The sequence below is a fragment of the Rhinolophus hipposideros genome (genome assembly GCF_964194185.1).
Source record: "Rhinolophus hipposideros genome assembly, chromosome: 18".
NCBI classification, from domain to species: Eukaryota; Metazoa; Chordata; class Mammalia; order Chiroptera; family Rhinolophidae; genus Rhinolophus; species Rhinolophus hipposideros.
In genome coordinates, this window is record NC_138064.1 from 40,436,445 (window position 1) to 40,452,200 (window position 15,756).

At 31.1% G+C, this 15,756-nt stretch overlaps 1 protein-coding gene across 1 annotated transcript in view; it reads left to right on the plus strand.

Moving 5' to 3' along the window:
* The window catches only part of SEMA3A (semaphorin 3A), a 225,618-nt gene that overhangs the window by 124,407 nt on the left and 85,455 nt on the right, over positions 1-15,756 (plus strand). Inside the window, exon 5 of the mRNA XM_081079478.1 lies at positions 11,351-11,444. Coding sequence (XP_080935604.1) covers positions 11,351-11,444 — 94 coding nt within the window. The remainder of the gene's footprint in view (positions 1-11,350; positions 11,445-15,756) is intronic.

A 15,756-nucleotide genomic window follows, 5' to 3' on the forward strand; every position in this document is an offset into this window, starting at 1 on the left:
CTGAAAAATGGGGAGTATTAGATAATAAGTACAAGTAGTTGAGTTTGAATTCTTTATGGGAATTGCAAACTCAAATATCCACAGTGGCCATGTGGGTGGCACAGAAAGGAGAAAAAGGAAACTTAAAAGAATAAGAAGTAATTGAAACATTTATTTTTCTTAATAGAAATCTTAATTCCCAGAAAAGACATTTATATTCAAGATTTCAAAACCCTGTTCAAGTAAATAAAGCATGTCTCTGGGCCAGATTCAATCTATGCACTGCAAATTTGAATATTTACTTAGATAACAGTATATAGAGACTATACACACACACACACACACACACGCATACATATATACATACATATAGACATATATGTATGTGTATATACACACACATATGTATACATATATGTACATATATATGTACATATATGTGCATATATATACACACATATGTGTATATATGTATATATACACACATATATGTGTGTATATGTGTGTATATACACATGCATACATGTGCTGGATGATCATTGTATAAAATATTAAAATTAGAGAAAATATCCAAATAACATCAGCTAAAAACAGTATTTTAATGCATTTCCTTCAATTTTTTTATTCATCTTACATAGTTGTTGCATTACTGCATATTACATCCACAATGATTTCACAGATGCATTAATTCTAGGTACAGGTGGCCCTCCATATCAGCGGTTGGTTGAATCTACAGTTGATTGGATTCATGGATGTGGAAGTCATGGGAATGCAGCCTTTAGGGACTTGAGCATCCTAGGATTTTGGTATCTGCAGGGCTCCTGCAACCAATCCCTCACACATACAAATTATTATATTACAATATTTAATATAAACACCTATTTTAATACCCACATCATATTCAATTCTGTAGTTATGCCATAGTTTACTATTTTCTTCTTATTGATATTTAATTTTTCCCCAGAATTCTAAATACCATGAATGAACATCTTCCTTTATTTTTTTTTCTTTTCATTTGTATGTATTTCTAAGAGCAAAGCAACCAAGATAAAGTATATGGACAATTTGAATGATCTTTCTAAATCCCAAATTATTCTCCAAAATTTATATTCTTACCAAGAATTGACACTTCCCTCAATACCTTTACCTAACTAATAATTTTTTGAAATATTTTCCAATTTGCTAAAATCAGATGAATCATCTCATTCATCTGATTGTGACACTTGAATGACAGGGCTTTGCTAAAACAAAGCTTAGTATAAATAAAATATTAATTCTTTTGGCATCATTGCTTCTCAGAGCGTATGTATCAAAAAATCTTGAAGTGTAAAGAAACTGTAAAAGTAGATTCCAATTCTCCTGACAGGTCATGTGCTCTTTTCTATTGACATATTTACATTTAGGTGGATAAAATTTCCTAGTGTTGTCTAATCATGGATGTGACAAACATTTATAACAAGAAGTAGTAGAAAGTAATATCTATACTTCCGCAATTTAAGATACAAAAACAGCAGCAACAACAACAACGACAAAACACTCTGATGTTATATGAAATTATAATATGGAAAATAAAAAGTTACTATATTTTAAAAATAGAAGACTTAAAATATACATGGAAAGTCAAGTGAATTGTTCCACTTTATATTTTTGTAGACCGTAGATTTGCTCTTTGATTGAGCTTACTTTACCAGGTCTCCCTGGGGCAAACCATCGTAGAGTAAATTGTTCATGTTCTGGAATTTCTCATTTTAGCCAAGATAGAAGTTATTTTTTTCATTGTTATGTACCTTGGGAGTTAACATGCATTCATAGCTGAATAATTATACCATGACAGGTACGTGATATCTGCATAAACTCAAATTAAGCTCTTATTAAAAATATAATCTGCATGAAGTATGAACACATATGCTTTCTGTTTTCCTTGGTTTGTGTCATTAATTTTAATGATGACAAAAAGCAGATGAATTATGCCACTAATGTTTGTTTGGGGAACCCAAATACATTCAGGTCCCTTAAACTTGGAGGACAAATTCTATTTAATCCAGCTGTAAAGACTGTACATATGTACATATTGTTACTAGGAGGACAGTGAATAAAATGATACTAACTTTTCACAAACTTGAAAACAAAGTGACTCCATATGTTTTTCTGCAAACAAAGTTAGAAATTGGTTAATTCCTTCTATTTGTCTTTAATATATTAATAGTATAATATGAGGACTACATTAAATACAGTGTTACTTCAGTTAAGATTAGTTCAGGGTTAACGTGCATGAACTACAGGGAGTGCAAAACTGAGTTGAGGGATATTATGTATAACACTTAATGTATGATATGCATTCATAAAGTAACATAATTGTGCAAATGAAACACACACAAAGATTAGATTTTTATAATCCCCTCCATTTATTACTGTTTTGGGAACCAGGTTACCTGGCTCTGCTATGTACTAGCTGGGTGATCTTAGGCAAGTCCTTCTTTTTTCCTCTCCTTGTTACTCCATCTACAAAATTAGGCTAATTACACTATTTCAAGAGGTATTGTGAAGATAAAAATGTGGATACTGGCAAAGCACTTAGGTGAGTGTGTTTGGCTGATAATTGCCTAACAGATATTAGCTAGTATTATCATAGAAAATGAATTATAGGCATGTTATATAGCAAAGATATATCACTAATAGTGTATTTGTGATAATGAAAATAATTAACTATTATTAACTAAAATTCGACATGTTTTAAGTATACTTCCCTAGGTTAATACACGTTATATGTTATTTAGTCCTTGAGGCAATTATGTGATGTGTTTCCATTTCATAGATAAGAATAGTGACATTTCAGAGATTTTATAAACACGTTTTAAAAGTTACAATCAACAATTGGCACAATGGGTCATAGAATCGAGATTTCATAATTTATAAACAGTAACATTTTTATCACATCTACCTTAAAGATCAAATAACAAGGAAATTCTGGGTCACTGAAAAGCCATATAATCTCTGGAAACCGATTTCAGAGGTGAGATTTCCTCCATACTAAAGCAATGCTTGAACAGATACATTAGAAATTGAAATCAATGAAGCCAGGGGCCAACCATCCCCACTTAGCTTCAAACTGTAGATGAACGTCATGGAAATGCTGTCTACATTAATGATATTCTCCTTATTTCAAGTTTGGGTCCTAAGAATTCCTCAGAAACAAAAATTGTATTCAATAAAAAAGTGTGCATTGATGTAACGAGATCAATCATATGTATCATAAATATTATACTGGACTATATTTTATATAACTGGACTTTTTTATTATTTAATTTAATAGATAAAATACCTTGGAGTCAAAACACTTATAGTGGGTTTTGTAGTTATACTTGTTGAGGAACTCTTTTTTTTCTAAAATGTATATTTAAAAATAAAATTGTTGCCATTATTAAGTATAATAATTATAATTATGTATTCAAAATATTTTAGCTTCCAACAACTACATTTTGGATTTAAAACCAAACATTATAATTACTATATATGTAAAAACACTCAGAACTATTAGTTAACATGAAAAGAAGTTACTTGTTAATATACTCAGGCCTAAAAGCCCTTATAGGTGTGCCTTTTCCTTAAACTTATTTTTCACCAAGTTTATTTTTTCAATCAATAGAACTTTACTTGCAGCATTTTTTGTTTGTTCTATTGTAGGGAAAAATAAAATTCTAATATGATATGGCTGAAATCATAGTAAATCTAAGTCAGGACTAATACATTATAATCAGGGCAGAAAATTATACTTGCTTTATTCACATAGCATTACTTTTTAAATTTCTCAGCATCCAGTGACAGAGATCAGAGTTTCCTTTGTGTCTTCCCACAATGTATATTGTCAACTAACTAATTCTGACAGACTAATTTTTTGAAGTTTATTATTCATAATTGCTTCTATATTCTTTTGAAAGGCCAAGGACTTTTAATAGCTCTCAATTTTGAAATAACTATGGAAAATAAGGAGATTTCATGCAGGCCAGGAAACCCAGGTTTGAATGATTAGAATAGCAGAGGGATTGGGGCTGAAGTTCAGGAGCTGAATTTATAAAAATATATTTAGTCCAAATAATAGTATTTAGAGAATGAAAAGGAAAATGTGTTTTAAAAGTCTGGATAATCCTTATATTAATGTTCAAGGAGGGGAACAAAGAACAACAGAAGCAAATGTCCAAATTCAGAGTGAGAGGATGATAGGATCACACCTTGTTAGAAATGAAAAGTTCTCTGGAGAATAATTAATTTGGGCCTCTTACCATGACAACATAAAGTCAATAAACTCTCGAGATTGCCTATAAAATGTATGTACACTTAGCTTCAATTTTCTTAAGGAAAGAATTCATAGATTTGCTGGAATATCAAAGGAGATTATGATACAACAGAAGTTGAGGAATGTGAGCAACAAAGAAGCTAAATGATTTGACCAAGTCACAACCTACAACATACAAAATTTCTTTAAACTGTGTAGTAAGACCTAAGTCTCTCCCTCTCCAGGCTATGGCAGTGTTATTTTCCGGCTACCGTGCTCCTATGTCTCTAAATCTTCCTATACATCACTGTCAGACTCATCATAATATTGTCCTTCTTTGATGCTGTTGTTCTCCAACAAATATTATCGTGGTGTCACTGACACCTTCTGAATACAGACTAAATTGCTTATTCTGGCACAGAAAACTTTCCACAGTTGATTCCAAATTTATTTTCAGTCTTATCTCTTAGTATATGTACATATTCTTCATCGTTTAAACTCAACATTATGTTGTATCTTAAATACGAATTGTATTTATTTTTGAGGGGCCTTTGTTCATGCCATTTACTCTAGATAGAATTATCTGCCTCCCTGTTTTCCTCTGTCCTCTCTCTATGAGCTGCTGTGACCTTCTGCACCCACAACCAATGCATACACATACATATATTCATACTTGCAAATCTACTCATCTCCCATCAAAATACATCTCTCAAAGACTAAATCAAATAAAGCCTTTTTTTCATATACTAAAATAGAAAATTATCTATCCCTATTTTTAATCTTCTGTGTTTGCCATTTTCTACTATTTTAGGCTACATCTCACATATTTGTGCCCTTTTTTATATTGTTAAAAACATGGATTTAGAAAGAGAGTTCTGTTATCAAATTCTTACTCTATCACTTATTAACTTTATGACTTTTAGTATTATTTTTAAAATGTCTCAGTTTCTTATCTGTAAAGCTGGTGTAATAATGGTGGGGTTATTTGAATATTAAGTGAAATAATGTGCATGAAGTCTTAGAACATCGTTAGCACTTCATATGTGCTCAATGTTAAGTGAAATAGCTATCAAATACTTTATAAAAATTGTTACATAATGTGTGTAATATATTATTGTCATATAATTTTTGTTGTGATTCCTTATATGCTCCTTGAGTTAAACAATGAAACATTTCACTTTCATATTCCAAACAGAATTCTTACGTAGTCATGGCTCAATATGTATTTACTGCATCAATTAACATTTATATTAGTGCTTAATAAAAACTTATATAAATTAGAAAGTTATAAAATAAATATAAATATGAAAAATAATAAGTAATTGTGTATTTTATAAGCAGAAAATTCCATTTGGCAAGCCCAATGCATCTCCAGTTTCCTGTTCCACTTGTTTACATCCCAGAAATGTTTGAAGTAAACAATGGTCAGGTAACAGTCATACTGGAATGATGGGATATACAGGAGAGATGTTACATTGATCAGAAAGATTTTGAAGTTCTACAAAGGAATATTCTAATAACTTTACCTGTCAATGAAGATTGCTCTATTGAGAGGGATAATTTATTAATAAGATTAATATTAATAATAAGTAAAGAATGACATGGCCCAATAAAAATAAAAGAGGAACAGGAATTTAAAACCAAAGGGACTGTAAGATTATTCTTTTTTCATTAGATTTTATTTTTTATCTTTTATAGTAAGAGAAAACTCATCTTTAAAGTGTGTAACACATATCAATAATACATGAATAGCAACACATGTAACATGAAAAAGTTAAAGAGAATCATATTTCTTAAAATCATTTTAAAAGTTAGTTTAATACCTGAATTTTGTAGAATGACCTTTACTGCACAATTGAATTTATACCGTGTCATATCCTTAAATGGTTAGCTTCTGGAAGCCAGGGCTATGGCCTAACTATTCCTTGGAGAGTTTTTCTATAGATCCTCTTGTACTCATTTACACACTCATTTATTCATTCATTCTTTCATTGATTCTTTTATCGTGCTTTATCAAAAGCAAAGTTATATCTTAGTATTTGAGAGAAATATAGTGAATAAGATTTGTCCCTCACCTTGAAATAATTTAACAGGATAAAAATAACACATGCATTGTTGAGTATCAAGGTCAAAGGTAACAAATGACATAGGGTATGAACAGATTGCTATGAAAGTTCCAGGGATAAAACATATTTTTCTGCTGGGGAAAATCAATGAACAGTTAGTGGACTGGGAATCATGACCTAAACTTTAAATAATGGGTAAAATTTATACCCGAGTAGATTAAAGTGATTCAAATGGGAAAATAATGAAATAAAGAAAACACGGGACATTTATTTATTCGTTTGCAATGCCGTTAAATATTACTTAGTATAAACCCTGGTTAACAAAAAATCAAAAATTAAACTAGTGTTTTTAGTATAATTCCTCATATATTTCATGGACTTTATATATGACTGTGGTCTGATGACGTGTTTTCTCTCCCAGGTGGCCTTCTGATTTCTGATTCTACTCTTTAATGCTAAGGGAATAGGATTCAGGATCTAGATTCTAGAGCATGTTGTCCAATAGAACTTCCATGAAAGTGGAGATGTTTTCACCTGTGCGGTATTGTATTCACAAGTCTCTGTGACTGTCAAGCACTTGAAATGTAGCTAGAGTAACTAAGGAATGGAAATTTTAATTTTAATTAAATAGCCCCAGGTAGCTCATCGCTGTAGTATTGCATTACATAGATCTATAATCACCTATTTAGGAAAAAATAAATTCCAGATGAATTTGATCCACAAAAGGATATCCTTTGGGAAAAGTTAGTATGCCACAATATTTCCTGTAAGATCTGATTACGTCTCTTCTTTGCTGAAGCCAGTAGTTTCACCCAGTATAGTCATTGCCTGTGTACTATTGTCAATTAGGAAACTGATAAATTATTATCTGCAGGAGTCTCTAAAGACTTCTCCTAGGAAGTAACTTTTGAATTTATGCCTAAAAGAAAGGAAATTCAACCTGGGGTTGAGAGCTGAGGGTGAGTGGGGGAGGAGGAAGAGATTTCTGGCAGAGATGAGAAAAAGTAGGGAATGAGCAGGGGATACTTGACAATTTGGTATAACTGGCAAACAAGGTGTCTTTTGTGAAGAGGAGGGGAAAAAGAGAAATTTTGAAAAATATAATAATATGTACTTATAAATACTATTGATTTAAATAAGTATTGAATTTGATAAAATTTTATATAGTTTCCCACCCCAAATGGTCATTCTATCATATAGATACAGGATTTTCTTTTCTTTTGTACAAACATCATTTATGTTTTAATCATTTTAATCAACGAAAAGTAGAACTTTGTTACCTAAATGTATTACTTGAACAAGATTGAGATTTAGAAAATTTATTGCCATAATGTCACCAATGGCTTATAATTTATAAGACTTTATGGTAGACATTAGCATAGTTATTATTTCCTCTAATGCCTTACCTCACCGAAGTCTAATAACATTCAGGAAATCCAAAAGACAAAAGGTAAAGAGTAGTCTTGAAAGCTAAAAATAGCTGCTGAAAACTGATGCAATCATGTAATAAAATATGGCATAATAACTTATATAATATGCTCATAGTATCTGCTAACGCAATTAGAATCCAAGCAGCTAGATTTTTGTTCATGTATTCCTAAGAAAATGAAAACCATTTCAGCCTAAGTAAGATGTATAAACTATGCAGTTTAACTATGTACATTGTTCTTAGGATTGTTTTGGTCTTGTCATTTGCACGTGTGATCTACTTAACACTTTAAACAGAAAATCATTGAGTAGCAATCAGATGTCAAAAAGCCTTCCAAGTGCAGCTGAACAATTGTCTATGTGATATGCTACAGGTGACAACGTAGGATGCTAATATACAATTATATTAACACAAAGTTATTTTACAATGGTTAATATCTTTAGGCATCTACTAGGTCTTACTCAAAGATAACAGAAAGAGCAATATCGGTGTCTCTTCATATCTATCACTTTAAATTTGTCAGACTTATTAAAAGGGTAGGCTTATTAATTGATAATTTTTATACATTTATTTAATAATGTTTTTCAGGCAAGCTTTTGAACTAGACTCTGGTCTAGCTGTAGGAAAGAACAATTTTCAATGCATTTTCAGAGTCCAAGGCATTTACTTATATTTTAAACATATGTCCTAATTTCCACAGATGAACGTATAGCCAGGCACTTACATGTCACATAAGATGTATCAATCAGTATAGGAAATAATGATTTTATTGTGGCAACTATAAACAAAACAATGGAAAAAGGAAATTAATTATGTAATTTTTTCAAGGACACGTTAATTATTATTTTATATACTTCATTACAGTAAATCTTCACTTCAATTCTATGAAATTTCTTATCTCACTTTTTCAGATGAGGAATCTGAGTTCAGAAAGGTTTAATTGCCTGAGGTTTAGAGCTCATAAAAGACAGAGCCAGGGATAACACCAAGCTCTATCTGATTTCAACATCCTTAGACCCCATTACAATGTGTCATGGATATGAATTTTACACTATAAACATTTGTATGTAAGAAATGTCCTTTACTCCCCTATTTATAAAATAAAATTATATTTATTCTAGTCCCCTCTATCACTAGGCTGGAAAGAAAATTCAATTCTTTACCGTTGAGTAGAATCATATAAGAATATAGAAGAATTATATGGTAAATATGCAGAAATTTGGATAAGAGTTACATTTAAAGGAAAAAAGAAGGAAAGGAAAAGGAGGCCTGAAACCATGACAAAGGATAGATTTTCATCTTCCCTTGAATCATAACTGACACAGGTAACCTCTCTTGCTATGAGGTCTAATCCTTTACCTTGTAAATCGAAGTTGGAAGTGCTTCTCATCTACATTGGCATTATCTTATTAACTTGGACACATGATCCCAGACATCAAGTGTCTCATACTTTGAAGGATAACTCCTTCATCTTTGTCAGTATTATAAAATGTCTTGTGAGGACAAGAAATGTATAATAATATTTATAACAACATTTTCAGCCACACAAACACTTCTCCCTGCTGCTTCCTCTAATCTGTGATAAATAATCATATAAACAAACTAATAGTTTTTATAGTTTGTGGCAGTAGTGTATATATCTTTTACTAAGCGTATTTCTTTTGGATTAGTTCCGAATCTTTTATCAAAATACATCTAAATGTTTCTTAAGAGGTTCTTCTCTGTGCTTTGTCTTAGCATATGCCAGTAAGTTTCATATTATAATTTTAATATTCAAGTATCTGTGATAAATTTGTATTTGTAAACAAGTTTGTAATTTGGTGACTTATATAACTGTCTTTACGTAATATTTCTTTCAAATTATGCTGGGAAATGGTAATGTATAGTGACCGTTACAATAATAGTAATGTATTTAATAATAAATGTAATAGTATTAAATTTTCGTATAATTTTGTTATAGTGGTAATATGACAGTAGAGCTAGAATAAAATGAGTTTTATTTTTTTTAAGTTTTATTTTGCTGCTCTAAAAACGCTTTATTTCAATTTTTTAGTTTTCACAATAAACAAGTCAATTATCAGCATAGACTTTTGGGACCAGAGGCTCAGAGATATTAAGTTGTGACCAAAGAACCAGAGCAAATCACTGGCCCATCTAGACCTGCTTCCTGAATTACTATCCTTCCCACTACAACTTAGCACAGTTCTGAGAAACCCCATACGTTATCACACAGTGTAAATTTTAGAACTTAGCTAAAGAACTATTATTGCTAGAGAATAACTAATTACAAAATACAGAATCAATGTGAGGAATGAATAGAATCAGTAATTCTCATGCATAGTAATAAAAAAAACAGAGAACACTTTTGGTTTCCTTTTTTTTTTTTCACTCTTCCTCCCTAACTCAGAAGATGAGTTTTAAGCGTCATGATTTGAAACTCTGCCATTAGCTCCATCAGAAATATTAAACATTAAATAAAGTGTTCCTTATTGGCTATAAAATGAACACCATTTAATTTACTATTCTAAGAAGATAGAAAATACTTTTATGTGACAAGTAGAGAAATTGCCAAAAAAGCTATTTTATTTCAGTCTGTGGACAAGTTAATGTGCTGCTGGAAAAAAACATACAAAGTCTGACCTAATTAATCCTGTAGAGCACCTGGTTCTCAGAAGCGTGCTCAGAAATACCCCTCACCCACCCCACTTCCTTTACTGTCACATGGAAGTTTCATTAACTAGACACTTTCTGTACATAGGCTATCAGGCATGAGTTAGTTGCCTCCTTGTTATGGTTTTTGTTGCAGTGCTTTCTAGCATACTTTCTACTCAGAACTTGTGCATATTTCTATATATTGTCAAATGTCCACTCTAGTGTCGGGGTATTTGAAGCTCAACTGAACAGATGTCCCTGTAATAAAAATGCATCACCTATGAGCATGTTGTTCTAATGATACTACCTCCAGGAACACCTCCCCTAACATATAGTTTTATATTTCTCACTTAGAGAAATTCACAAGGATAGTTTTAGGTACTTTCCACCGTACAATATGAGTACTTTAAAATGCTTGAGAAGCATGTAAGCAGCACAGTTATAGAAATGGCGAGAGTGGAAAAAACGACTGTTCTGGTTATTTAGCATTTCTTTCTGGAAAGTACATACAGAAAAGTAAGATAGTGTACTTTGTTCTAGACATCTAATAAATGGATTGCTTTTTCTTTTCTCTTTGTGATGGAATAAAAAGAGCTATTTTATTTAAATTTAAAATACCTTTCCTCAAGAGCCATTAGGATAACTCTTGGCATAGCTATATGATAAAATGATCACTCTACTTTTATCATGACATGTCTTGTCTTTAGAGTTCATTTGTACTTCATTACTTGCAACATGCTAAATGCTACTAAAAATCACCAAAATAAGTAGATATTTGGCTAGTAATATCTAGGTTTTAATCTCCTTTAGTTATTTTGCCATCTCTAAAGTTTACACAAATAATAATACCCCTGATAGTGAACATGAATACTAAAACTCGCTTTGATTAACTGGAATGTTAAAACAGTTCTTGTTATAAATAAATTGAGTCCTTCTTTTTCTTATCTACAGGACAACATTTTTAAGCTGGAAGATTCACATTTTGAAAATGGCCGTGGAAAGAGTCCATATGACCCTAAACTGCTAACAGCATCTCTTTTAATAGGTGCGTAGTCAACAATTAAACAGCGAATTTTCTATAGATAATAACTTGATTGCATGTTCTTTGTTATAAGCCAAGATTTTCCATTATTAATCATAAACCACTTTAGGAAGATATCACTTGAGATATTGTCAAATATTATGAAAATATGGAAAAACTAAATGCTGCTTTGATAATGGCACTATCTAGTCTATGATTCTTTGTATTCAAAATGATCTAACAGTATCTTTGAAATTGCCAGCTCAATCACTATATATCCCCACTAGAATTTATTTTTTTTTATTTTGAAAGAAAATGGTTTTCTTTTTTATTTCATGAAAGAGGTGTTTAAATGGGGAATTTTGACAAATCAGAAGGAAAGAATGGGATTTAGTTTTGTTAATTGTAGTTCCAAAATTTGTCACACTCTTAACCTTTGGACAACTTAAATGCGCAATCAGTCTAAATGGTGATACAATTGGCAGACCTCATTGTGTCACCTTGAGTTAATGAAGTCTTTCTGTATTCATCTTTTTTGACATTAGGCCCTCTTCTTTCACTTTAATCAAGAAAAACATTCTCTGTACTTCTACCCTTTTCTCTTGTCATCTTCCTTCCTGTTTTTCTTCTTTCCTCTTTTCCTTCAACATTGCAAATGGGTAGTGAATGTTTAGTTATATTTTGAAAGCATGGATATAGAATGATAGAAATAGGCAGAAGGAGAAAATTGTAGTTCATATTGAAAATTATTTATTTTTTTCATATATATATATATATTTTTTTTATCATTTCTGGACTGGAGTTTAATAAACACAAAATAAAAAGCTATACAACATTAAACTTTCTTTTCTTCTTCTTTTAACTTTTGAGTAACAGGTAACCGAAAACACAAAAGACACTGGGTTATTACTGTCCTGAATATATTTTCCTATATAATCACATATAAATCATGTACCATTTTGTTTCCTTTTCTATAAAATGCTAACAGTAATGATTTGATAACACAACTAAAATAATAGTGAAAATATCCAAATGTAAGATTTCTAATTGAATTTTGATGAATAAATCTAGATTTTGAAAACATAAATTTAGGTAGATACTCAGAAGAGGAATTGCTGGGTCATATGGTAATTCTATTCTTAATTTTTTGAGGAACCTCCGTATTGTTTTCCATAGTGGCTGTACCAATGTACATTCCCACCAGCAGGGTATGAGGGTTCCTATTCCTCCACAGCCTCTCCAACACTTGTTATTACTTGTCTTGTTGGTTATAGCCGTTCTAACAGTTGTGCGGTAGTATCTCATTGTGGTTTTGATTTGCATTTCCCTAATAGCTAGTGAAGTTGAGCCATTTGCATATATCTGTCACCCCAATAACTTTAATAAATAAATACATTTTTAAAAAAGTACAGTGAGAATCTTGCAAGTGTATAATCTCCCAAATACTGAAAAATTGGCTTATTAGGTTGCCATGGAAGGAGCTAAAACTGAAGACCAAGAGCTGCATATATATATATATATATATATATATATATATATATATATATATTCTTCTCATCATAATATATGCTTCTCATCATAATAAGATCACTAACAACTTAGAGTGAACCAATGCTGGAACTTATTTAAAGGGAAAAAAAACGACAAAATTCTGAAGTTGATTGTGGTCATGGAGGATGTACAACAATGTGAATAGATGAAACCACTGAATTTGTACACTTTTAATGAGTCAATTATGTTCTGTGAACTATATTTCAATAAAGTTGTTTTTAAAAAGCAAATAAATAAATAAATTTAGGTTATTATTCGATGTATCAGAAATTCATAAATTTTTGCCAGGCTTTTCCTTTTTAAAAATAACTTTTATTTTTCTAGTCAACAAAATAAAACTCTAGTCATATTGAACACTGCAGTAACTATGAAGATATAACTTTTTCCAGTAATCTCCAGGTTCACTTTATCACTACATTTCACTGATCCCTTTCCTATTAAGGATAAAACCACTGCCGTGTGAATTGTCTCCTCCATTGCTTTTCAAATGTAGACAATTTCAGTACATTTGATCCATTTATGGAGCATTTTAACAAAAGATTAAGACCTGAAGGAATGCAGCAAATTTAGCACACTTATAATTTTCCTATTCACAAATGGCCTAGTGATTACATGTGGATGATTTCCTTAAGTGCACGCACAAAAATTTGAAAATTGTTCTAAACAAAGAGGAGGAGGAATCCAACCTTGTTCCAACTTGCAGCCTATACTTATTTAAATTGCATACTGAAAAAGGGATAGATATTCCTCAAAAAGCAGTGTATAAAATTGTGCCTAAAGCAGATTTAATTTGTGGTATGTTTCTCAGTAGGGATTTGCTTGATTATTTATTTTAATATTCCATCGAGAAAGGATGATGACAAGTAAGTATTACATAGTTCATTTGGTATGCAACCACACAAAATCCACGGATAATATTTAACTCCACAGTTTGGGTTTTATATTAGAAATTCTTTTTAAAAAAGCTGTATAGGTTTGTGAAAAGGAAAAGACAATGAGGGAAGTGGAGTGAGACAACGAGAGGATGTAAGGCTAAAAAAATAATAGTAGGCATTTCAGAGAAGCAGCTTTTAAATGGAAGTCCAGACTTCACCTATATAATGTAAAATAGTTGAGTGACTTTCAGAAGTATTTAGTGCTTACTAACAAGGAATATTATTCAAGCCAACATAAATTAATTTCTGAATCAGTTGAATAGCAAGATACAGAAAATTGAACAGGCCATAGTAGACCTGGTAAAATCTCTCAAAATGTCTGCAACACCATTTTAATTCAAGAGCTGTGACTTCCTTTATTGAGGTTATTTTCTTCTTTTATAACTATGCTATAAATTCTTCTTCTCTCAGTACATTTAATTCCTTTTGTTGGATTTTTCTTGGCATTTTTCTCTTGTGCTGCTTTAAAGAGAATGCTTACAAATTTAATGGAGTATTTTTTAACATAAATATTTTCTACAGCACTTCCCAATATTTTACAACTGTCTCTGAAATAAACAGGTTGTGCATTATGTATTAGAGACTTACTATTGGGAAAACCTTCTCTACCCAAAAGATTTTGAGTATATGCTCCTCATTTCAACACAGAAGAGAAATTTTCAAGGTGCTTCTGGGCTGCTTCCTTCACCAATATTGGGAAATAAAATATCATATTTGGCAGAAACCACTTATAAACTGGCTAGATGGATCTTGACAGCAGATACTTTTTATACGGTCTATTAAGCAGTTTCAAACAATAGTAAACTTTAAAACCAGATGATAGCTTAAAAAATTTAGTTCATGAAGTCTATCAAGGTTTAGCATAGCTTCTTTCCAAAATGTCGTGTGTCTTTGAGCTGATGACCATAGAAAATATGGATTCTCTCCTGAGCAATGCATAGCTACTGAATTAAGTCCGCAAATCTTAGAATGTGTCCTAAGTTTTTCAAATCACATTAGTAAAGTTAATTCTTCAAATCTCCTTTAATAAAAATCATTTTGTCAATATGAAATCGCTCCAGTATTTATTTTTAATAGCTTTTTATTTCACCCACCTATAAATATTTTCATGACTGTTTAAAAGTGTTTTATTAAAAATTGTAGTTGCTTTCCTTCTCAGAATAAATGCCAGCTGTAAAGACAACATAAGAATAAACCTTAGTATTTTCCGTGCTAAGTATCATCTCACATTTTCATGACATAAGAGGAATAGTCAACTTGAAAGCAGTTTTATTTCCTCATTAAAATCTCCAGGCATTGCAATAATTTAGAAATATTCCATTACTCAAAGATATTATTGAGATCTATCTCAAGGGTCTTAGACTTTTTAGCTAAGATTTATTTTCCGAAGTTAGAATTCTGCCTTGCCTCAGGAAAGAACATAATATGACATTTGAATATACTCTCACTTTGTATTAGAGCAAACAAGGTACTCACTAAATTGATTAACTATAACTGAGAAAATTATTTGAACTTCTTTGAGCCTCAATTTCTTTGGCCATGCTAATTCCATTGGTTTGTTGTGACAATCAAATAAGACAGTGTAATAGCATACTGTATTTGAGTTCTTACATATTTCTGGATTATATGTGGAGATAGAAACAAACAACTGGTAACAGAGGTTGCCTGTAGGGAGTCTGGGAGACAGATTTGGTACCTTATAAATAAATTTTATATTTTTAATTTTGTACTATGTAAACATATTAACTACTCAAAAATGTCAGTCTTAAAGGTCAACATAAGTAACAAATCCAACATATTATATTTATTGGTATAGGAAAAGGTACTCAATAAATGTAAAAATGTAAAAT